This window comes from Pecten maximus, chromosome 10 (genome assembly GCF_902652985.1).
Source record: "Pecten maximus chromosome 10, xPecMax1.1, whole genome shotgun sequence".
Taxonomy (NCBI): domain Eukaryota; kingdom Metazoa; phylum Mollusca; class Bivalvia; order Pectinida; family Pectinidae; genus Pecten; species Pecten maximus.
In genome coordinates, this window is record NC_047024.1 from 40,009,273 (window position 1) to 40,034,905 (window position 25,633).

At 36.8% G+C, this 25,633-nt stretch overlaps 1 protein-coding gene across 1 annotated transcript; it reads right to left on the bottom strand.

The window, feature by feature from the left end:
• Positions 1–262: 262 nt before the first annotated feature.
• LOC117335684 (PDZ and LIM domain protein 3-like) lies at positions 263–20,632 on the bottom strand. Its single transcript, XM_033895842.1, has 3 exons — positions 20,226–20,632; positions 2,743–2,891; positions 263–2,129 (listed from the first exon to the last, which is right to left on the bottom strand). Exons 1-3 carry the CDS (start codon positions 20,325–20,327, stop codon positions 2,048–2,050), a joined length of 333 nt encoding a protein of 110 aa, XP_033751733.1. The 5' UTR covers positions 20,328–20,632; the 3' UTR covers positions 263–2,047.
• Between the last annotated feature and the right edge of the window lie 5,001 nt (positions 20,633–25,633).

Consider the following 25,633-nt stretch of genomic DNA (forward strand, 5'->3'; position numbering starts at 1 on the left):
TTTTGCTTTTTTTCTTTTCTTTTTTTTGAAGCATATATTTACAAGTATATGAGATAGGATTGAACCATCTTCATTACATGAATGGTGTACTTGTTTATTTTTGTTGATTCGCCATCAAAGAGCATTTTTATGTCTTTCTTTTACAACTTCACCAAATGAACCATTGAGAAATTTGCAATAGAGCAGATGCGTAGATCATGAAGAAATGTTATAACTAAGTAGATAAACAGAACAACAAAAAGAACAACAGCAACAACAATCGTAAAGGCAAATGTGTTCTTTAATAAATTTTACATCAAAAATGGAAGAAAAAAAACTATTGCATTAATACAAAGTAAAACTTTCCTTAGAATGATGATTTGTTAACTTTACAACCGACCGCAGCTACATCTGGCGGCGGTTTGTTTTACACTCTCGCGTTCTCTCATCTCGCACGCACTTGAATCTATTGTCTTTATTATTGCACATATCGGCCCAATAGTTAAGTAAAAAAAAAACACATTGGTTGGATGATTTCGGGGAGTAATGATGCCAGATTTTTAAAAGTATTTATTTATCACACAAGGATCGTTAAAAGCTTTCATCGTGATGTAAGCAATGCACATGTAATGTAATGTTCGTTGGTAATGCTTTCAACTTCTTTAAAAGCTCATAATAAGAAACAAAATATACAAATACAAAATATGGAGAGACTTTCAAGTCAGATTTATAAACGAAAGAACATTCGTATGCCTATAGCTTTGTATACACATAACCTCCCCTCTGATATATTCATAACCGGGCGCGCTCCATCAAAATTACACACCGTTTGTTTTCAACCAAATTATTATTTGTGAAAGGTTCATGACGTCATGATCAATCGTGAGCTTCATATGGAAATCATCGTCTTTTCCGCCTTATTAGTAAAATATAGTTTTCAAAGAAAACAATTAAGCGTTCTATTTCTTTGATGTATTTGCTCACACTAATATACGATACTCTTCTACATAAATAATTACCTTTACTTGCACTTGTTTCAACTTCCGGTTTTGACATAAATACTAAATTCGACTTCCGGTATCTCTGTAGGGCCTATTCTAAAGGTATACAAAAATATTAGAAAACCACAATGTTTACATCTTCTGTATATATACATACATAATCATCTCTAATACTCGCATATAAATCACATCCTATTTGACGAGGTCGAACAATTCTCGAAGTTTCCTCAAAACAACTACGTTAACACGTATATGGCGAACACATGCCAAACACACTGGATTCCTGACATTTAAAAAACATAGTTACTTTCAGGATTTAAATTCCAGCGATATAATTGTTTACAAAACAAATTATTAGATATACATTCTTAATTTTCTAAATACGAACGTAAATTGTAAAGATTTAAGATTCGATCAATAGCCTCTGCTTATCTATTATTAATGTTTGTTTGTTTGTTGTTGTTTTTTATTTACGAAATGTTTATCACTATAAATATATAGGTTAAAGATACGTACATAAGTGTCCACTAAGCGACACCACGTGACAATATGCCACAATTTCTTTCCAGATCAACATCATTCATAGAATAGGACTGGATCACAATAATACTTGAATCATTTGTGCCTGCTGAATTGAATTTCTTCACTAAATCACATCATAAGCGAGACCATATGATCACTTCTCGCTGATGGCATCTCGAATTTCATTTATTTCAATATCGATCATATTTCGCTATTAAACATCAGACGATTTTATCAGTGGGAAATTTAGCTTAAAAAGAATGTTAAGATGCTGACAAAGAAACCATTATTAGGATTTGAAAAAGGTTTATAATTTTTTTAATACAATTTGTCTCCTCTCTCCGTTTTACATCAATTCCTTCAGTCACGTTCATACCGTCTGTCACGTAGTTACTGCAATGGATACAGATGAGGCGTACACAAAAGCTAGTGACGTCGGCTAACACGACTAACAGCGTAAACGCATTTAGTGATGACGTAGTCTTCTTGAGATTTAGAGATGATTAAAATGGACGGTTGTTACAAAATATATAGTTCTCCTGTCATCATTGGTGTTTCCATGGCGCGAACTTGATGGGACCTTTAGGCTTGATACTTTTCAACCTATCGTCCATCCCTCCGTAACCCCTGGCAACAATAAAGGGAGATAATAATGTTTTATTATAACGAATAGTAAAAATGAAATACAACCGTTTGCACTGGAAGTTATGGAAAATGTTATCAGTACTCAAATTTAATCTGAAATAATGTCTATTCACAGCAGATTTGAGGGTAATTTATTCAACATAACTAATTTAGTCTTTTTGTGAGTAAATGGCTTTTTTTCAACGATCTCTTTTTGTCAAGTTTAAAAAATAACGCATATTTCGTTGAAATTATGAATTTGACATTTTTTAGATTTTTTATATATATTTTATTTTTTATTTTTTTTGAATTTTTTTTTTTTTTGTAATTCTTTTTTGCTATTACATTCATCCTTAGACAATGACGAAAAACAGAACTACAAGAATCTTCACCATGTACGCATTTGATATTCGGAGATTAGATGAATTTATTACACAATTAATTGGTTTTGAATTTTTTAACAGACTCGTCGCTTTGTTTTGCTATTAACAATGTTCACTGACAAAGTTTCAATAGAAATTATTTCAAAGAGTTAAAATATTTCTGATTAGATAACGAACCACAGCATTGACCAAATCTGTGACCTTGACCCGCCTTCCCGCACGTGTATACTTACTTGCAGACACTCAGTTGTAGCACATTTCCAGATCGTTTAATGAGGTCATGGGCCTGCATATGTGTCAGGCTATCCGTACTGTTTTGTCCAATCCCCAAGATGGCGTCTCCGGGTGCTAATTGCCCGTATGAGGGTGTGCCTTCTGTCACCTATAGCAAAAAAAGACAATAAACCTAATTAGTAATTAAGGTAACTTTATTGTGTTGTAATTGTTTTGCTAATTTCAAATGCATTTCCTGGAAATAGAAGAAATCTCCTAAATAAACGTTGAATGCATTTCCTCTGAAATAGAATTCGTTCGAGGCAAACTCTTACCTGACTATGCCAGTGATTTTATCATTTTACACTCGATGGGAAACATGTTCTTAAATCTTAAGAACTTTGCTCCATTAATTGACAAATTTGTAAAACTTGTTTTCCAGAAAGGAGAAGGTATTTTGCTTCATGGATAAAGACCTTTATAAATAGTTCAAACGATTCATATGATTTATAAAGCATTATAAATGTATGTTTTCCTCAGCCGATCAAACGCTTTCAGTAAATTATGGCACGGGAGAAAATGTCTTATTTCCTTCTTCGAGAATGAAGTATTTTGATGTCAATGATAATATCCTATTAACTTTAACAGTTGATTGATCTTACCAAAATAATATTTTCCTTTCTAATGATATTGACGGGAATGTTTCTGGTGTTTACTCGTTCAAAGGTTTCCCATCACATAAAAAGGTAAATGTTCTAATCTGATGCATGATTCAAGCTACATTCCATATGCTTGCCGTTACCCTTCATACTGTGTTTATTTTTTTACGAATCGTGGTACCGGTTCTTTAAATTATCCAACATCAAACATATTTTATGATTAATACACCTGATCTGCTATATTTGAACAGAATAATTACGATTTCCCTTAACCATCTTCTGTATTGCCATACTGTTAGCCCCCCACACATCACTGACGAGTCCTAGAAGAACCAAACAGCTGTATGGTGTCTCTAGCATCAGTGACGATTCCTAGAAGGACCAAACAGCTGTATGGTGTCCTTAGCATCACTGACGAGTCCTAGAAGAACCAAACAGCTGTATGGTGTCTCTAGCATCACTGACGAGTCCTAGAAGGACGAAACAGCTGTATGGTGTCTTTAGGGAACAATGTCAAAACCGAGCAGGACGACACAGCTGTATGGTGTCTCTAACATCAATGTCAAGGTCCTAGAAGGACGAAACAGCTGTATGATGTCTCTAACATCACTGACGAGTCCTAGAAGGACGAAACAGCTGTATGATGTCTCTAGCATCACTGACGAGTCCTAGAAGGACGAAACACTTTATTTAAGTCCTATATTTATGATTCGAGATCTACTCTTTCTATTCATCAATTCATATTTAACAAAGTCAGTGTGTATTGACTTTGCATATGCAGAATAGTGCTTAGATACTTAGCTAAGCGTCGTGTATAATTAGTGACTTGGCTAAGTATCGTGTATAATGATAAGTGACTTGGCTAAGCGTCGTGTATAGTGATAAGTGACTTGGCTAAGCGTCGTGTATAGTGATAAGTGACTTGGCTAAGCGTCGTGTATAATGATAAGTGACTTGGCTAAGCGTCGTGTATAGTGATAAGTGACTTGGCTAAGCGTCGTGTATAGTGATAAGTGACTTGGTTAGGGGGCATGTAAAGTGATTAGTGACTTGGCTAAGCGTCGTGTATATTGATAAGTGACTTGGCTAAGCGTCGTGTATAGTGATAAGTGACTTGGCTAAGCGTCGTGTATAGTGATAAGTGACTTGGCTAAGCGTCGTGTATAGTGATAAGTGACTTGGCTAAGCGTCGTGTATAGTGATAAGTGACTTGGCTAAGCGTCGTGTAAAGTGATAAGTGACTTGGCTAAGCGTCGTGTATATTGATAAGTGACTTGGCTAAGCGTCGTGTATAGTGATAAGTGACTTGGCTAAGCGTCGTGTATAATGATACGAGACTTGGCTAATCGTCGTGTATAGTGATAAGTGACTTAGCTAAGCGTCGTGTATAGTGATAAATGACTTGGCTAAGTGTAGTGTATAGTGAAACGTGACATGGTTTAGTGTCGTGTATAATGATAAGTGACTTGGCTAAGCGTCGTGTATAGTGATAAGTGAGTTGGCTAAGTGTAGTGTATAGTGATAAGTGAGTTAGCTAAGTGTCGTGTATAGTGATAAGTGACTTGGCTAAGTGTCGTGTATAGTGATAAGTGACTTGGCTAAGCGTCGTGTATAGTGATAAGTGAGTTGGCTAAGTGTAGTGTATAGTGATAAGTGACTTGGTTAGGGGGCATGTAAAGTGATTAGTGACTTGGCTAAGCGTCGTGTATATTGATAAGTGACTTGGCTAAGCGTCGTGTATAGTGATAAGTGACTTGGCTAAGCGTCGTGTATAGTGATAAGTGACTTGGCTAAGCGTCGTGTATAGTGATAAGTGACTTGGCTAAGCGTCGTGTATAGTGATAAGTGACTTGGCTAAGCGTCATGTAAAGTGATAAGTGACTTGGCTAAGCGTCGTGTATATTGATAAGTGACTTGGCTAAGCGTCGTGTATAGTGATAAGTGACTTGGCTAAGCGTCGTGTATAATGATACGAGACTTGGCTAATCGTCGTGTATAGTGATAAGTGACTTAGCTAAGCGTCGTTTATAGTGATAAATGACTTGGCTAAGTGTAGTGTATAGTGAAACGTGACATGGTTTAGTGTCGTGTATAATGATAAGTGACTTGGCTAAGCGTCGTGTATAGTGATAAGTGAGTTGGCTAAGTGTAGTGTATAGTGATAAGTGAGTTAGCTAAGTGTCGTGTATAGTGATAAGTGACTTGGCTAAGTGTCGTGTATAGTGATAAGTGACTTGGCTAAGCGTCGTGTATAGTGATAAGTGAGTTGGCTAAGTGTAGTGTATAGTGATAAGTGACTTGGCTAAGTGTAGTGTATAGTGATAAGTGAGTTGGCTAAGTGTAGTGTATAGTGAAACGTGACATGGTTTAGTGTCGTGTATAATGATACGAGACTTAGCTAAGCGTCGTGTATAGTGATAAATGACTTGGCTAAGTGTCGTGTATAGTGATAAGTGAGTTGGCTAAGTGTCGTGTATAGTGATAAGTGAGTTGGCTAAGTGTAGTGTATAGTGATAAGTGAGTTGGCTAAGTGTCGTGTATAGTGATACGTTACATGGTTAAGTGTCGTACATAGTGATAAGTGACTTGTCTAAACAAAAAAATTGTCTCTTTTTTTCCGTCGGTGATGCAGTGTTTCGTAGAAAGAGTTGTTCAACCTGCTTTACTTAACAGTCCCACATTTCTCACATTTGTCTAAATTACAGCCAAGGACATGTTGTGTGGAAGTCTGAATTTTAATAGATTTTTGAAATACCGGTTTTAATTGATTTACATATCTTATTTCGGGCTTATCGTTCCTAAGGTTCAATCCAAACGGCTTTAAAACAATCATTTAATACGAAGGATCTAGCAGCCAGGATTGTTGGTTAATTTTTAGCGTCGCTACACAAAGGAACACATTCCCAGTGGAATTGGAAAACGAGAAAGTTTGGACTTGTGCCGATAATTGTTGTTTGGGCATGAAGGCAAACTATTGTGAGATACTTGGAATAACATATATCCATACGAATCGTCCGATATGAGACTGCGTTCATATAGCCGCTACAAAGAGCCAGTGTTCTGGCAGGGAATCTTTACACTTTTCATTGTTTATACGGAGCCGGCAACTACAACTCGACGATGACGTCATACTGACATTTCTATGTCAACAAACGAGAGGTGCAAACAATAGCACAAAATATTTGGCTGATACTTCTAAACAGTAATGACTGTAGGGAAGATTCGAGAAAGCATGGCTTGCAAATGTTCTGCTGATGGTACTAGAGTCCATTGACGCAGACAAAGGCTCTAGAAAGTGTTTACGATATCAAATGCTTCACCTACAAGGTATAATTACGTCATTCTCTTTACAAATAAACCATCATTCTCATCTTGCCTATTATCAGAATTTAGATTTTTTCGGATTGTTTTCATTCCAATACTTCATCTAGAATGTATAACTACGCAATTCTTGTTACAAATATACCACGATTCTCATCTTGGCTATTGTCAGAATTTCGATTGTGTCGGATTTTTTTTTCACTCAAATTCTGCAAACCACATTACCACGTGCAATATGAAGCATTACCGCGCGCCGTGTGTTCCTTACCCGTCCAGTCAGCTATGGACGTACTAATGAATTAACCATGCTAGTTTATTTCGGATAACGCTTTCGTTTTTTAACGCCGCTCAATATAACTCCCAAAATGAACAACGTGGCATTTTCTTGGCAGGTATACAATCCGTAGCCTTAATCGTATAAATGCGGGACCCTGTATGACGTACGCAGCATACCTCGGCGATGACAAATCGTACTCACCATTACAGAACAGAAATAGACGTTTTTCTTCGCTTATGTCGGAAATTAGACGGAGCGAAACAAAGTAAATTACCGTAACAAAAGGCATTCCCGACGTGAAAATAAATGCTATTATTTACGTTAAGGAAGGAATTGGTTGCTTTAAGAAATTCAAGATAGGAAGGAAAGGATTGTTTTAAATATTTCACGTTAAGGAAGGAAATAGTTGCTTTAAGTAATCAAAGTTAAGGAAATGGTTGGTTTAAAAGTTTTATGTTAAAGAAGGAAATGGTTGCTTCAAGAAATTTACGTGAACGAAGGAAATCGTTGCTCCAAGTAATCTAAGTTAAGGAAGCGAATTATGCTTTAAGAATTTCAAGTTAAAGAAGGAAATGGTTGATTTCAGTAAACTTAATTAAAGAAGGAAATGGTTGCTTTAATTATTTCAAGTTAAAGACGGAAATGTTTGATTTAAGTAATCTAAGTTAACGAAGGAAATGATTGCTTTCAGTAATTCGTGTTAAAGAAGGCAATGGTTGATTTAAGAAATTCACGTTAAGGAAGTAAATGTTCACTTGAAGTATTTCAATTTAAAGAAGGAAATGGTTGCTGTAAGGATTTTAAGTTAAAAGGGAAATGGTTTCTGTAAGTAATTTACTTTAAAGAAGGAAATGGTTGCTGTAAGTATTTCTTGTTAAAGAAGGAAATGATTGATATAAGTAATGACGTTAGGAAAGTAAACAGTTGCTTTAAATTGCGCTAGGAAAACGGTTTCGTTAATTTATGTTAAGGAAATTGTTCCTTTAATAATCGTTAGAAAATGTGTTGCTTTAAATCTAGTTAAGGAAGGGAAGACATGTTTTAATTCATGTAGAAGATTTGTTGGATTTAATTTATAATCAACACACAATTAACAAAAAAAAAATTTTTTTTTCTTTCTTTTTCTTTCTTTTTTTTCAATTCTTGATTTCAAGTGATCAGGATGTCTAAGTTGCCAACGATTCAAATACAACTTGGAGGTCAACGATTTCTTTATGGAATTTCCCTTTTCAACACTCCTACGTTCTCAATGCGCTTCGTTAATACATATAGCGAAGGTTTTGTTGCGAAGCCAACACTATTCTGTTCTATATCTGCCATGATTATCATCACGTTCACGTACAACCACTACGATATGCTATCACGTTTTATCATGTTCCTTTAAGATGTCTCACTTTTATCAAGTTCAGTGAAGATATCATACAATTTATTGCTAACATTTTCGCAAGACCGCTATGCATACGCTAAACCTTCTCTGCCAGTTTAGAAATGAATGAAATCTATGTACAAAAGTCATTAAAGAAAAAATGCTATCATTTCTGTTCAAATAATGTACAATTTATTATCATAGAATTTCAACAAATACAAAAAGCACTGTTGTGTACCGGTTTTTGTAGTCTAGTTTTCCTACTCATTATGAATGTTTTTCGAGGTATTTAACACGTACGCAATGACCAAGACAATGGCAATTGTTTATTCTCGTAAGCAGTACAGTGCAGTGAATAAGAACATTAACAAATGGATAACATTGATGCATGGTAAAACAGGCTGGATATCAGTATTGTGAATTAATCATCTCATTTATATCAATAATAAATAAAGCCAATGAAATGAGTTCATTTTGAGTTACGTAATTGAATATTGTATGAAATTTACATGTATTTGGACATCACAATAATATCTAGACATATATTCCCGTCTGCTATTGAGTATAAATTGTTGATCACGGTTAAATAAACCTAACCCTGTCTTGTTGTCATAGCGTTTCATGTTTCCATATGAAGCCATGTTAATTGCGCCGCCTAATTCCATATTATTGCCTTCGTCATTGAGACTGCTGATAAAATCGTACCTCACACAAACGTTGTAACATCAGACGAAATCCTGGATCTACACTTATCAAGATAATAATATAATGTTAATATGCAACATTTATATTGCATACTATCCAAATTTACAAAATTACGCTAATGCGCTTCACATTGCATAACTTAATAATACATTTTATTTCAAGTGTTACATAATCTCGACTCGGGCAATTAGATGGTAATGTTTACAGGACGTCTGAGAGAGACTCTAAAATTTTAGAGTCTCTCTCAGACGTCCTGTAAACATTACCGCATTAGAGTAATTTTGTAAATTTGGATAGTATGCAATATAAATGTTGTATATTAACATTATATTAACGCAGACGTAAACAAGTGGGATTTAACCCCCCTTCTTGCATTTGGCCACTGTCATCGAGTTCATGAAGAGGTTGTAAGCTGTTCCACAAGGTGGTCGCTACTTTTCCAAAGCACCGGTTACCATAAATCCCAGAACGAAAAGTCTGGAACGCATAACAATGATTCTGTCTCCGATCGTAGAGCATGTGACGGCTGGTAGAGAGTGACGTATTCCTGTCAACACTCAGAAGCTGTTCCATTTATTGGCTTGCATGTGTACAGTAAAATTTTGAGTTGATCCTCTACACTAGACTGGCCACCAGACCCTAAGTTGTTTGTTAAGAATCGCCAAGCTAAAGTATAATACTTGATTATCTGCCCCTAGTTTGAAACTTAGAATCTAGAATCAGACATATCCTAGGGATCAAAATCATCAAGCTCAATTTATTCATAATTTTAATATTCTAGAGACAGGGGGCCAGTCTACCTCTACACTTAATCACCATGGCCTGTTGCGCTTTGTTTAGGCTATTAAGCTTGTGTGCCCTCCCCTACAATTATGACATAGTCTATCAAATTCTCATATAAGATTTGGCATCGAGTCGGGATAATCTTTCTGCCACGATTCCAACGACCATCGTAATCTCACCGTGAAGTTCTCCGAAACTCTTGATTCGATTTCAAGACCTCAACGTTCATCACACTTCACTCAAGTGTTGAAGATGACAAGTGTAAACCCAGCATTAAAAGAATGTTAGAGCATTATTTTAATCTTTAACATTCTAAACAGTAATGCACGTAATTAAGTTTTCAAGCGCGGATGATTTTTACAGTTGTCTGTTGTATTCTTGCGCAAGCCTAATTACCTCGCGTTAACATAAATAATTACACTGATTTTGTTTGGTTAGCTTCGTCTAGAGACAATGAAACGCACGTGTAAATATTCAGGAAATCATTCCTTCAATTTCAAGAAACAGTAAGTGCCATTTAAAATACGCCTATATTATGATTTTACTTATCAAACTAAAATTTACAGATATTTGCCTCGAAAAAATCATATGAATTTTGAAGTAAAATACTGAATATTGATTCAAGTAAATAAGATGATCACGAAATAGTATACACAATATTCGTGCAAATAATACATACAGTTTGAGAGTTTGAATTAAACGTTCTTTTTCAAAATGAACTAATTATGTTGAATGTTCATATACACATACAATCACGTGTAAAGGGCGAGATAGCACCATCATGCTAACAATTAGCACGTTCTCATGCACGATATGCAGTCTAGCTTCTGTCTAAGGCGGCGAAATCGGGGACTGAAGAGGGGGTTTATTTTTGAAACGTTTTAATCTGAAAAAAGCATTAAGTTAAATACTTCGAGTATTACAAGCAAATCATTCCATGTTTTAAGATGTTTAAGATTTAAATGTTGTAATTTAACAGAATTGGCACATTATGTAACTACTTACTGAACGAAATACCACAAGCGAAGGAAAATACAAAGATGATGTTCAAGGCCATCGCTTTAGAGACATTTCAACATTCAAGAGGCTGACTTATATATCTATTATCAGATTAGGGTTAAAATTATGAGTTTAAATGCTTCATGTAAGCGGGAATTTGAGAAATATCTTAAATTTGCATCAAGAGCATACAGTATTAACGCAGCCAACGTAATTTAACACTTAAGATTGCAACTGATGACAATTAATGTTTACAAATACCGGAGACAAGACAATTCGCGAAAGCTGGACTATTGCCGGGATCATTTTGTTGTTATTAAGATATTTCTGGCCTGCCGGAATAATCGGTAGACAGATACATGTGTGTGCTATGTGTTATTAATAACGCGTGTGCACCAAGCCAGAGGCACGGCGGGGTGGGGTGAATGAAGGAGTTTGGACGGTATGGCTGATTGTCTGTCAGAGCATAAGAGATGAGATTCAGATCAGGCTAAGTAACGGAATGCTTATACAAGCATGGCTAGACCATCGCGATCTGACCCCCTTATCCTGCATGGGAGCCAAATGTACGAAGCACGAAGCGACCCCCCCTCCCCCCCCCTCTCCTCCCTCCCACCCACGATTCACGCGCGCTGATAAGCCCATCTAGTCCTATTGTTTGTAAAAAAAATAGTAACGGTTATGATACGTAAACAAATACGTGTCAACGCGTCAGTCTGGACTAGTTTCACGTGATCCATTTGCACCGGAAGTGCGAAGGCATGGAGTTAGTAATTATATTGTCATCCAAGTTTGTCCCCATGATCTGATCTACATGAACGCTATCAGTAGGTAACATTGTGATATGAGATAAGTACAAAAAATGGGTGAACAGTGGTTTTGCCAAGTACATGCATTGGATATGTGTGTTTTTGGAAGGCTGATCGAGACATTTTTGTTACGAGTCTAATTTTTGATCGTGAGCAGTGGCGTAGCTAGACCTGTTTTGATGTGTACGCAGATGTGGTGCCGAAGGTTCCAACCGAAATGCGAAGCGCGATGAGGGGGGGGGGGGGGGGGGGGGGGGGCGTAATGTAGGGGATATGCCCCCTTACCGCTAGGGGGTCTGGGGGTCCCAGGAGAAAATTTGATTTCTTTATAGGCCTTTCGAGCACTTTAAACGTGTTTTAGTGCCAATTTTCTGATATAATAAAACAAAGAACAATTACTAATTGTAATGGGAAACATCTACAGAAGTCCCCCAAATAACCCGCAGTCGTACCGCTGTTTTCGCCATCCCTAAAAACCACTTACACCAAAATCGAATAATGTTTCTATCTTTTGGCTAGTACCTGCCGCTTTCTTCATTTTCAAATTATATCTACGTGTTTACTTTCTCAATACTCGGTATTCTAAAAAAGAAAAAAAAAAAATGCAAAAACGCAATGACAATCGAAGCATCAGGATTTTTTTGTTCTTTTTTCAAAATTATGTGTACGGACTTGTGTACCCGCGACTCGCGTATATAGGAATCTACGCCCCTGGTGAGGAAATGATGCCGAGTCCAATGCCTCCTCCCCCCCCCCCCCCCCCCCCCCCCTTCCCCTCCCCAAAAAATTGCCAAAGCGAAAAAAAAAATGCTGCACGTCAAGCACGGCAAAGTTAATTTACTACAATTTTCAAATATAAAAATAAATACACGCTTTATCTAATATACAACTATTGCGAAACAAGTTATCGCTCTTACAGACCCGGCGCGAAAGGCCTCACTGTGGGAGGAAATCGGAGAACTCGGGGGGAAAAACCCACGTGGTCGGGCAGATTCCACGTGCTATCAAGGAATCGAACCCTGCTGGCCGGTGAAAGGCATGTGTGTTACCAATGTGCCACCCTACCACCATGCAGGTAGGTAATTAATGAACTGTGTTTGTTTGTTTGTTTGTTTTTGGTGTTTTTTTTCTTTTTGTTTGTTTTGTTTTTTTGTTGTTTTTGTTTTGCACTAATTATCTCATCTTCAAAATACATGTATATATTCTGCCATTTGGACCAAACCCTTGTTCACACCAGATAACGCCCATCTCAAAGGCCATAAGTGATTCAGTGTCAAGAGAGATATAAGCACGACAGTTGTTTAGAAAAAAAGAAGAATAGAAAAGCCTCGATATAATTTCGTTGTCTATCTCTTACGAACCATGCAATGGGTGCAGCAGGTACAGTTCTTACGCCTACCTACAGGGTCGCACATTTTAAAGTAATATATATATACAGTCAAACCTGTATTAAGCGGCCACCCAAGGGACCGACAGATATTAGCTGCTTAAGACAGGTGGCTGCTTAAACCAGGTTGGCCAGAAACGGCCTGTTGCCCAATGTTATTTTCAACAGTTTATTGAATTTATCATATGATACTTATAAATCCTGTTTTCAAAGCTTGACCAGTGTGAAGGTTTCTATGCGGAGATTATCGTTAACAAAAACAAATCACCTGAGAAAATACCTGGTCATGTGATCATCGCGGATGTCTACTTCCGGACAAGATGGTCGCTTAATACAGGATAATACATAATGTACAACGAATCGGGACAGATTTGTGTGGCCGTTGGCCGCGTTAGACAGGTGACCGCTTATTTAAGGTTCATTATATAGTGTTTTCCATCGGGCGAACCGGACTGGCCGCTTAACGGAGGTTTATTCAATGAGACCGTTAGAGAAGGTTATACTGTATGTATATATTCAATATAAATAGGTCAAAAAAAAGACTAGATTTAACACACCAGTGCAAATGGCAGACTATATAATGATTTCGAGATTTTACGGAAATAAAAACAAGACCTCCCACTACCCCGGAAGTATTTAATTAATATGCCGCTGCTTGTTTACCAAATTTTATCTGTTACTCGATACTCTGGCTCAAGGGTAAATCGTCAAAACTCCTGACCAATTATCAATTGGCACAGGGAAAGATCGCTTTAACATACCTAATTATTCCCTTGTACAAGGACAAATTGTCTATACATATCCAATTATCAGCTAGGTACATGTATTTCTGATCTAGTTTGAAGATGTGTTCATCTATAACATATAAAATGCTTGTATTTTACTTCCGGGGTATACCAAATCGCGCCACCTGGAGGGAGGTAACGAATGGGGCCTTTCTGTAGTGAGCAAGATATGTTTCTCGATTTTTTAAAGTATGAATCGAGCTAACGTTTCAGAATTTCGCACTAACGTTTAATAGTTTCGTATTAAAGTTAAGAAATCTTGAACGTTTTAGATTCCCATTCCAACGTTTAAGATTTTTCGTCGTGACGTTTAAGATTTTCGTCCTAACGTTTTAGATTTTCGTCCTAACGTTTTAGATTTTCATCGTGACGATTTAGATTTTCGTCCTAACGTTTTAGATTTTCATCCTAACGTTTTAGATTTTCGTCCTAACGTTTTAGATTTTCGTCCTAACGTTTTAGATTTTCATCCTTACGTTTTAGATTTTCGTCCTAACGTTTTAGATTTTCATCGTGACGATTTAGATTTTCGTCCTAACGTTTTAGATTTTAATCCTAACGTTTTAGATTTTCATCCTAACGTTTTAGATTTTCGTCCTAACGTTTTAGATTTTCGTCCTAAAGTTTTAGATTTTCGTCCTAACGTTTTAGATTTTCGTCCTAACGTTATAGATTTTCGTCCTAACGTTTTAGATTTTCGTCCTAACGTTTTAGATTTTCGTCTTGACGATTAATTAAGATTCTAGCAGGAACACGTGAGATTCTCGAGGCGACATTTCAAATTTTATCTCCTTAAAGTATGAAATTCTCGTCGTAGAATTTTAAGATTTTTGTCCTTACGTTAAAGACACAACGACTTAGCAAGTGTAATGATTATTGAAGAGAATATTTCGGAATACTCGATGAAAAAAGCATGTCATTATCTATGTTTTTAACGGTTTTTTCTACGATTTATTTATTCTAAACAGGAATCTTCATTCAGATAAAAGTACGAATCGTATCATGAAATTACAAACGAATGAAGGAGAAACTGTATTGCTTGTTTCTTTGTGTAGAAGCTGAAATCATGGGGTATTGTCGTAGACACATGCAGTCGGAACACCTCGCCTCTGTCAATCGGAACACCTCGCCTCGTATGCGTCTTGTTTCAAAGGAAATGACGAGGGATTCCGATTGCGCCTCCATCTGCCAACATGTAGGTTCAAAGAAAATGACGAGGGGCTCCGATTGATGCAACGTCTCCATGGAGTTCCGAATGATTCGATCATGATTTGGTGCTAGGTGCATCAAAACAACACCCAAAAATTAAGACCTTTGATTTTGACCATAATCAATCATTGATTATACGTGCTTAGTAGTTTGCAAAACAACCCTTTATGTAGTTCATCTCTAAATGATCATTAATCGTCAATGAAGTTCTACATCTTAATTAACATAATTTTAATTTCATCATGCGGTGGTAGGGGGGTCGGCTCGTTAGTGATTTTTCTGGGAAATAACTGGTACTCGTAAACGTAGAAGTCCAAAACCAGACTAAATTCCTCATAGATGCGTGAGTCTAGAACATGATCTACCAATAATCCGTGGAAATTTGCACCCTGTAACCCCGAGTGTCATCAGAGAGCCTCACGGGACACACGGGTAACCTATACCGTAGATATCAGAGACGGTGAGGTGGGCGGGGCTATCTATTCACACGGGGAGTCACGATCTACACACATTGGGATGTATATCACAGTTTATTTATATTTCAAAGCCAGCTGGTGGCTGTTTGTGTTACTTTACCACACAGAAGTTACATAAACTGGTCTCATGGTTGGGGGGAGGGGTTAATAATACAAAAGTACAAGACTTTTGTTGTCTTTAGTACATAGCGATCTACATCTCGAAAAGCGCAAAAGCTGAAGCTGCCTTAGATTCAGAAAAGAAAGAATAACTACATGCCCGGGGAAAGAAAATATATTTGCGCATGCGCAGATACAATATTTGATTGATGATCGTTAGTCAAATCAAGCTTGTAAAATATCCGTTCAAAAATGTTGAAAAAATAAGAAAGGCAAATGAAAGATCAATTACGATTTAGCATTTGCCTTCGTATATCACTCTTTGAAAACAAACTAGACTATACATTAAGTTTAAACATATTTTATTGACATAAAATGACAAAGGGATTGGTCGGTAAGTTTTGCCAACTTATTGATGACCTTTCCCGCATAAATGACATATGATAATATACAGTGGTCACATGATGATATGTACAAATATTCAACAATATGATAAACAAAAGATGATTTATGAATTGTCTTTCTTAAAAAATAAAAAAAAAGGTTATATTTTATTAGGGATGGAAAAAGAGAGAGAGAATGAGAGACAGGCAGGATGAGAGAGAGAGGGGTGGTGACAATAGTTTTGTATAGCTTGCAACAAGTAAAATTAATGAACTGAGATTGTGTTTCCGATCCTTCCCGACACAGACGACACTTGTTACACTATTCACTTTAGTACTATTGTTTAAAATTACGGTGACTGGTGCATTTTCCCCTTCTTTACAAGTATTGTAGAATTTGTTTAGAACCATTTCATTGTCCTTAAATTCCCTTCAGTTGCCGCTTTGACACGTTTGACCGTTAAGTGTCATTGACGAGTCCTAGAAGGACGAAGAAGCTGTTTGAATGCACTGAGACATGCCCATTAGATTTGCCACAAGCCCCAAAGATTTTTTGTTAACAGTTCTCCCTAAATTCTCATCCGGAACTCCTCGTTTTTTTTCTCAAGTTAAACCCGAGAATGATCTGAATGCTAAATTCTAATACAAGATTGCCTCCCCCTAGTTTGAAACAGAGAACCAGACATATTAGAGAGACCAAAAATCATTAAGTTTATTTATTTTTTTTTATTATAATATGTAGCTGAGAGGGGACCAGCTTAGTTATACATGTATATTAATGAGTATTAATGATTAGGTACGCAAGTCGGTTTGCTGTACCAGGGACCTACAGTGTACATGTATAATAATAACATTACAATATGTATACATGTATATATACGTCTCTGACTGTATCTTTTACTTATGTCGTGTTAGTCACGGAGCTGATTGTTTGTCTTTGTCTTTTGTCCTTTGTACAATTCTTTAACTAAGTGCCAGGTAAATAAACGAATACACATTTAAAATCAATAACTTCAAAATATATCAACATATTAAGAAAAAAATTATATATTTATTTTTAAGTTCATCAAAAATGTTTCCAAAACATCATCATTTGGGATCAATTACTCTGGTAAGATGAACACGTCTAGTTATGTTAAACAATCTGTAAGATACCGGTAACTCTAAAGCCCACATCTGCCCCTTATCGTACCAGCTGTGTTATTACGCCTAGCGAATGTGATAAGGCATATGTGCCACGCGCCTCTAACAATCGACTCGACAAGTGGAAATTCCGGATGGTACAATATATTTTTCATCTGAAAAGTATGTTCAAAAAGATATTTAAAAAAAAAAAAAAAAAAAACACACACACACACACACACACAACAAGTTGCATGGCATAGATATTTTGTTTAAAAACTGGTTATTTTGTTCGTTTCTGCGTCATCAGCGAGAGCAATGACTTTTGGTTGTTTCGGTCTCCTGCGATAGCAAGTTGATGCTTTTTTTTCTGATAATTTTCCCCTTGCGGTTAATATCGTATCCAGCTGGGTTCTGGAGTTGCCTCGAAGCGTGTTCATATTATTTCAACAGGTCGGCGGCACGTGTTTACAAGGTTATTGCTACAAAAGTGGGCGTGATGTTCTGTTGTTTATTGGGATCCGTTGATGCATGTCATTATTTAGGTGAATTTCGACCCCCTTCCCTCCTCCCTCTCCCCCCAATGTCGTCTCCTCACACAACCCTACCCCCTGCCGAAAGAAACACTGAGCGATACTATATACTGTACACCTATAGTCTATTTCAGTTATTATATCAACATAATCGTCCGTGTGTAATAGTATATATACACACACCCTCCGCGGTATTGTACGACATACCTAACCATGCTGAGTATTTCCGTATTGTTATGTAATTGATACATGACACCAGCAGCGGCGACATACTCTTCCCTGACGTTGTGTACCATTACGCCACACAGAAATTCGAACACAGCACCTGCGAACTCTGGACGAACGCTCTAATCAATTGCGTGCTTCCTGAACACTGGAAGCCAAAATAGCTCATCAAGCTCTGTTTTTTCTATGGCTTTGTACCCGAATACAACTCAAGTTCGTGATGAAGTCTTTCGAGGAATGTTCAATTATTCTTGTTGTGGTCGTAAATGATACCAGGATTTCCTTGTATAGTGATAGGTGCATTATATCAAGGTTAAACCGTACAGCGATAAACAAAGGGTATTATATCAAGGTTTTACCGTATGGCAAAAATTGTGGGGCGTTATATCAAAGTTATATCGTGTAGCGAGGCTTTATATCAAGGTCATGCCGTATAGCAAACGAGGGCGTTATATCAAGGTTATATTGTATAGAGATAAACGAGGGGCGTTATATCAAGGTTATACCGTATAGCGAGGCATTATATCAAGGTCATACCGTATAGCGAAAAACGAGGGGCGTTATATCAAGGTTTTACCGTATAGCGAAAAACGAGGGTCGTTATATCAAAGTTATATCGTGTAGCGAGGCTTTATATGAAGGTCATACCGTATAGCGAAAAACGAGGGGCGTTATATCAAGGTCATACCGTATAGCGAAAAACGAGGGGCGTTATATCAAAGTTATATCGTGTAGCGAGGCTTTATATCAAGGTCATACCGTATAGCGAAAAACGAGGGGCGTTATATCAAGGTTTTACCGTATAGCGAAAAACGAGGGGCATTATATCAAGGTTATACCGTATAGCAAAAAACGAGGGGCGTTATATCAAGGTTATACCGTATAGCGAGGTATTATATCAAGGTCATACCGTATAGCGAAAAACGAGGGTCGTTATATCAAGGTTTTACTTTAAAGCGATAACCGAGAGGTGTTATATCAAGGTTATAAAATATAGCGATAATCGTTGGGCGTTATAACGAAGTTATACAGTATAGCGACAAACGCGGGTCGTTATATCAAGGTTTTACTTTAAAGCGATAACCGAGGGTCGTTATATCAAGGTCATACTTTAAAGCGATAACCGAGAGGTGTTATATCAAGGTTATAAAATATAGCGATAATCGTTGGGCGTTATAACGAAGTTATACAGTATAGCGACAAACGCGGGGCATTATATCAAGGTTATATCGTATAGCAATAAACGCGAGGCGATTTATCAAGGTTATACTTTAAACCGATAAACTAGTAGCGTTATATCAAGGTTATACTGTATAGCGAACAACGAGGGGCGTTATATCAAGGTTATACTGTATAGCGAACAACGAGGGGCGTTATATCAAGGTCATAACATTTTGTGATAACTAGAGGAGTTATATCAAGGTCATGCCATTTTGTGATAACTAGAGGAGTTATATCAAGGTCATAACATTTTGCGATAACTAGGGGCGTTATATCAAGGTTATACCGTATAGCAATAAACGAGGGGCGTTATATCAAGGTTATACTGTATAGCAATGAGCGAGTGTCGTTATATCAAGATTATACTGTATAGCGATAAAAGCGATATATCAAGGTCATACCATTTTGTGATAACTAGAGGCGTTATATCGAGGTAAAATACTAAAGTAACGAGATGTGTCGCATCTATGTTTTGATGGCAGTGTGATGAACGAGGAGCATTGTATGACATCAAGTTTTAACAACGATCAGTCATAAACAATAGGTATTTTATTGCTGTTTTATAGCGATAAACTAAATGAATCACTTTATACCACAATTTAAAGTTAGAATAAAGATGACCATTATATCGAAGCTTGTTAGATTAATTAGAACAATCACTGTTGTTTTATTGTCGCTATTTGTCGGTACAATGATAAAACAATAACTGATTGTATTTTTTTTTTTTATTCAGATCAGTTTGTATAGATTCCTCTGAAATGGATGTCTATATTTTCCCCATATTTATATAAACTCAGTCGATTCAAGGAGACGCATTGAGGCAGTCTTGAGAATCTCGAGCGAATACACAAACGGTACTATTGTGAAACAGACTATAGATCATCTCTGGTCGAAGAGTCGTATTTCAGTAGTACTAATTTGGTGTAGCGTCGGCAGACGTTCTGTTCTATACCTTTCACGCTAACCACATTTCTTACATTTTATGGTTTGTTTCAAAAATAATACTTAAATTAGCCATACCCTCGATTTTCACGACCATGACTCTCGTTTCAAGATGAATATATAGAAGAATATACAATGTATGCTAAGCCTAAAGATAAACGATAATTGGAATATAGTTTGATTCAAAACACATTTTACGTACCTTTTTGACGGAGAGCTGTGAGTTGAAATCCGTACCACCCTGTAACCTGAATCCCCAGGGATCCATAGGGCTATTTCTCTGTAATTGTATGTAGGTTTGCATGATGACAGGTTGAATTGGAATGATTTAAAGTTAAAAACTGAAAAACGCCGGAAATTCCCCAAGAAGTTAAAGGTTTCTCTTGTCCTCAGTTAAAATACACTTTGGTAAAGATATAAAACTTTCCCCTGTATATCAGGCACTGGTCTTAACGTCCTCCAATTCCGAGGTTCTCGCGTCTCCGAGATTTGGCGATATATAAGGAAGAACCGAGTGGTAGTCCCGACAACGTCTGGTGGTGAGGAGGGGAGTGCGAGAATAGTTATAATGCAGGGGGGAGGGAGCCGAGCGAGATGTCGTAACAGATAGATATTTCTGTAAGCGTGTGCTATATATAACAACGGGAGTGCGTGCGTACACGTTAGTGCGCGTGAGATGTATTGGGCAGACGAACAGCCAGGCACGTGAGGAATGTTCGGTCGCTACGGGAGATGTTTCTTCTCTCTCATCCGAGCGCCACCTCTCCAACCCCAAGATGGCAACCTTTGGTAAAGTTTGTAAACGGTCTGTAATTTGGTTTGTCCTCGGAGCAAACTAAACTGGGAATTGGGATATGGAACAGAGGGAGTGAAACTCGGTAGTTATAAAACTGCAGGTGGTACGCGCGATAACGGCCGCGATAAGATTGTCCATTAATTGATAATATATATAGATATGTATATATTTACATATATTTACATCTCTCCCTTCTTCAGCTGATTAAACTCTGATTAAGATGAAATTTGCATATACGCAGTGAAAAAAGGCTCAGCGGATGAATAAGCGCGGGAATCGGTGATGTAATTTTGACGTTACCGAAACGTCAACTAGACGGCACCATTTCGAAAGGACTGATCAACGGAATTTTAGCGTGTTTCTCCTGTTGCCCGATGATCTCTGCACAAAAAGCAAACGTCAAGTGAGTATTTTGTCAAAAAATAAACTGAATACATGTATTGCGGAAATTGTTGCATAACAAGAAATGGCTGAATCGTACAACATTTGACCACGTCACTATTCAATTTGTGTCAATGCACGCCGTGCTTGACAACCATAGTTAATCTGAAACAGAAATTGTGGATTGTGAATAATCAATTAATCAAAAAAAAACGTTAAAGGTATTAAACAAAAATGTTGATTTGTTTCTTTTAATTTTGTTAACAATGCTGGTGTCTTTATATAGATTGGCTGGAATTATATTAGCATAGCAACCACGGCTGCCGTAGTTACCAAATCGCAACACACCCTGAAATGTATTTTCTTCGCATTGTATCTAAACGATTTGTTTGAGGTAAATATAAGGATTGTTTCTCATTTTGACTGCGTACCCCTATACGGTAGTATGTCCGCAGCGAACATATGCTATTGAGCGCTAACGCGCTAACCATAGGAAATGTTCGTTGCCAACTGCGGGTATGACTGAGATACAGTCCTTAAATATACCTTATATTGTCCTGTAATTCTATAACAAATAAAATTTTAAATTGAGAATAAGATACAGTAGATCATACAATGATACATTTCTGTCGTCGTTCTGGGACTCATTAGTTACACTGTACCAATGGACAACTGCTGGGTGGTTATAATTAATAGTCCCATAGCTCAATTAATGAAATTTAACGAAACACAATTTCTATGATGTGATTCATGTTTATTTTACTGCAGATCAATGTTACAAAAAAAAAATTATTTTAAAAAGTTAAAAAAAAAAAAAAAAAAGAAAAAAAAAGATGAATAAATAGATAATGATTACGAATAAACAACAAACGGTCATGAAATATTTATTGTAAAAAACAATTATGCTACGGACGGGTGGAGTCATATATATATATATACAGACAGATAATCACAGGGAGACAGCGAGTCAGACACGTGTAATGAATTCACCATTTTCGGGTCCAAATGTTCCAAGAAATAGCATAATAATGAGCAACTCGCTTATGAGCGGCTTAGAATGGCATTCTTTCTCCTCGAACATGCACGAGTGAAAAAAATATTGGTAAAGTCATAAGCAAGAGTGAGAGATATGTTGTATTTAACGGGAAATCACTCAATGTTCCATTTCCCGTCAAAAATGCGTGGGAATCTGTAGCATTGTCTTTGAGGTCGTATCATTATGATGCTTTGCTTGATAACATGCAATTAAGACAGAGCATGTAATTAAGACAGAGCATGTAATTAAGACAGAGCATGTCATTAAGACAGAGCATGTAATTTTGACAGCGTGTAAAAGTTTAACAAGAAGTATTTAAAAAAAAGAAAAACGGTATAGTTTTAATGCTGATGCATGGTTATAATGTAAAACTGCTGGTGAAATAATTTAACGAACTAATGCGTTTCAGTACGGATAACAAAATTATATCAGTTTGAATAATTTTTGGTGATAATAAGACTACATTTGAATCGGTAATATAATTTTATTAATGTGTAATTTGAAAATAATACACCCACTTATTGGTCTGGTTCGCCCGTTGTCAGTATAATGTGACCGGGTTGGATGTGCTGCTGGGTGTCTTCGGCAGTATGCTTCAGTGAGGTAGCACTATAAATCGGCAAAAGTTCCGGCCTATCACAAGGAGACTTAACACGAACATACCACAGCCTCCCAAAACACACATACGCACTTACCACAAGCATGCATGTTGCACGCACGGGAGGCCGTTCTTTAATGACCTTAGCTGTTAATAGGACGTCAAACAAAATAAACCAAACCAAACCAAATCACCCACTTATTCAGCTTGCATTCAATCTTAACTTTGTTTCGATTTTAACTGCATATCTGCATTTTGCATTTACCGCTACATTGACCAACGACATACTTCATCTTGACCAGTAACGCCACCTATAGCATCCGGGGCCAAAAGAATATTATACGGATATGCAGAGAAAAAATGTATGTACATATAGTGTGATGCCACGCCTACTGATGGCCCGGATGTTATCAGAGCTGATTTCATCTGTCAGAGATATGGGGCGTTACACCAAGGAAGGATAAGGTATGCCCACTTAACAAACCCCGTAGAAACATTTTACAAAGTTAGGAAAGTTAAGTCATAAAAAGGGTCGTTATTAACATGACGTGTTTGTTCCTACACAATTCTGAAAATGCACTATTCTACATCTTCGACAGTGTATAAAGATGATCGATTGAAAACAATAGCCTATTGTGTATTTTTTACAATGCCAGCAGTTATATACAATGTTCTTTGTAATGTTACCGGAAGGGTATCATACTATACATTGATAATGATCTCGTATGTAATTAAGTTGTTTACAACACAAACTATGAAGAATATCTCTGCATGCGTAAGCATAGCTTTAAACAATAAGGTTATATCTTGGATTGTTTGATATCAAACAGTGGGACAAGCGAAAATAATGGAATGTTCCGAGCTTTTTACAAGATATATCCAACCAACATTACTCGCATATTCTTGAATTGGGAGATTTTGGCTATTCCGATATACACTGGACAACATGGAATGCATACGAGAACAGTGCAGAGGCAACGGTATATCGAATGGACGAAAGACTTGTATCTCTATCAGCCTGCTACAGCCGAAACAAGGTGGTACAAATATATGATTGCAAACACTGAACATTGTTCTTGTCTTTGAGTTTAAATGTTGTTCATCATCAATACATTGTTTCATACCAAAGAAGTTATGTGACAGATTGGATTACACAAAAATAAATGAAGCTCATTGGAATTTGATCGGACCAAACTTTTTTTCCCGTCGTTATATTTTCATTAGTTTAACCGTATTACATTTATATTTTATCGGGAAAAAGTCAAAACAGAAACGAAAATAGTCATTGCCCATTCACACTAGCTGCGCATGTGTGCACCGGTCCAGTAATGAACAACGTATTCCTCAAACAACATAATTATAGTGTGGAAAAGTAAATATATCATCATCATAATTTGAAAGTGGTTTTGTAACAGGACACTCCGGTGAAACGGAAATCCCCATCCTTCCTTATAAGGAAATCATTTCTCCGATGCAACAAATAAGAATAAATAACGAGTCTGTCCTCAAAGAAATCCTAAAATTAAAAATTGATTAATTGTCGGGAATGGATAAATTACATCCTATATTTCTCATAAACACGGTAGAAGCGATAGCAGCACCACTAGCTAAGTGAACTGATTGGAGAATAGCTCAAATAACCGCAATTTCTAAGGGGGGGGGGGGGGGGGGGGGGGGGGGCGCAACTGCGAGCCAGGTAATTACAGACCGGTTAGTTTTACATCGATTGCTTGTAAAAATATTAAAAGTATACTTCGAAGTCTCGTCACGAAATATACGATACAAAACGCATTCTTTTCGAATCAACAGTTTCGATTTTTGTCCGGAAGGTCAACGTCATTGCAGCTTTTAAAAGTTGTAGGTGAATGGACTGAACTATTAGATAACGATCATTCGATCGATTGTGTATAGACCTACAGCTGTACATTGATTCTCAGAAAGTGTTCAATACTGTCCAACGCAAAAGACTTTTAAGTGAAATGCCATCATATGGAATAAGCAATGCGTTTATTTAATGGACGGTCAGCTTAATCTGAAATACGAAACGAAGAGTCACGCTAAAAAAAAACCCCATCAGCATTCTGGTTGGAGCGAAGTGTCCTAAGGAATTCCACAGGGATCTGTTCTAGGGCCAACTCCGTTCATTATATACATAAATGACCTATCGGACACAATACAACCAAAGACATATCTGTTTGCTAGTGGTACCAGATGGTATAGATATACTCCAGGATTATTTGGACTTCCTACCAGCTTGGAATAAAAAATGACTAATGAAATTCCATCACCCAAAATGTAAGAGCGAACGAAAATACAGAATACAGAATGTGGAAAGGGATAAAGACACAGGCGTTGTTAAAGAACAGTCTCTAGCTTTTGATGAACACGTAAGTACGCAAGTTAAAAAGGCAAATTTTATGTTTGCACTACTATTTGTTTGTTACTGCCGGTCTATAATAAGAATATTATAGTTGATACACTTTCTCTACTATTCTACATCTATCAAAATATAGCAAAGAAGCAAGCAAGAATTTGTAAACAATGTAACTCCATTGATGAGGGAGATGAATTTCACTTCTTACTAATTTGTAACAAATTTCAGACTCTTGGAGTTAAATATAAAATATTACTGGGAAAATGCTTCATTTGTAAGGCTATCCAGCTTCTAAATTCGCAAAATATTAATGAACGTAAATGCATTAGGTAAATAGAGGTTACACAACGAGTGGTTGTTGGATATGGAGTTTATTTCACACGAGTAAGTTATTTTTTAAAAGTTACAAAAGACACGAGCTTTAG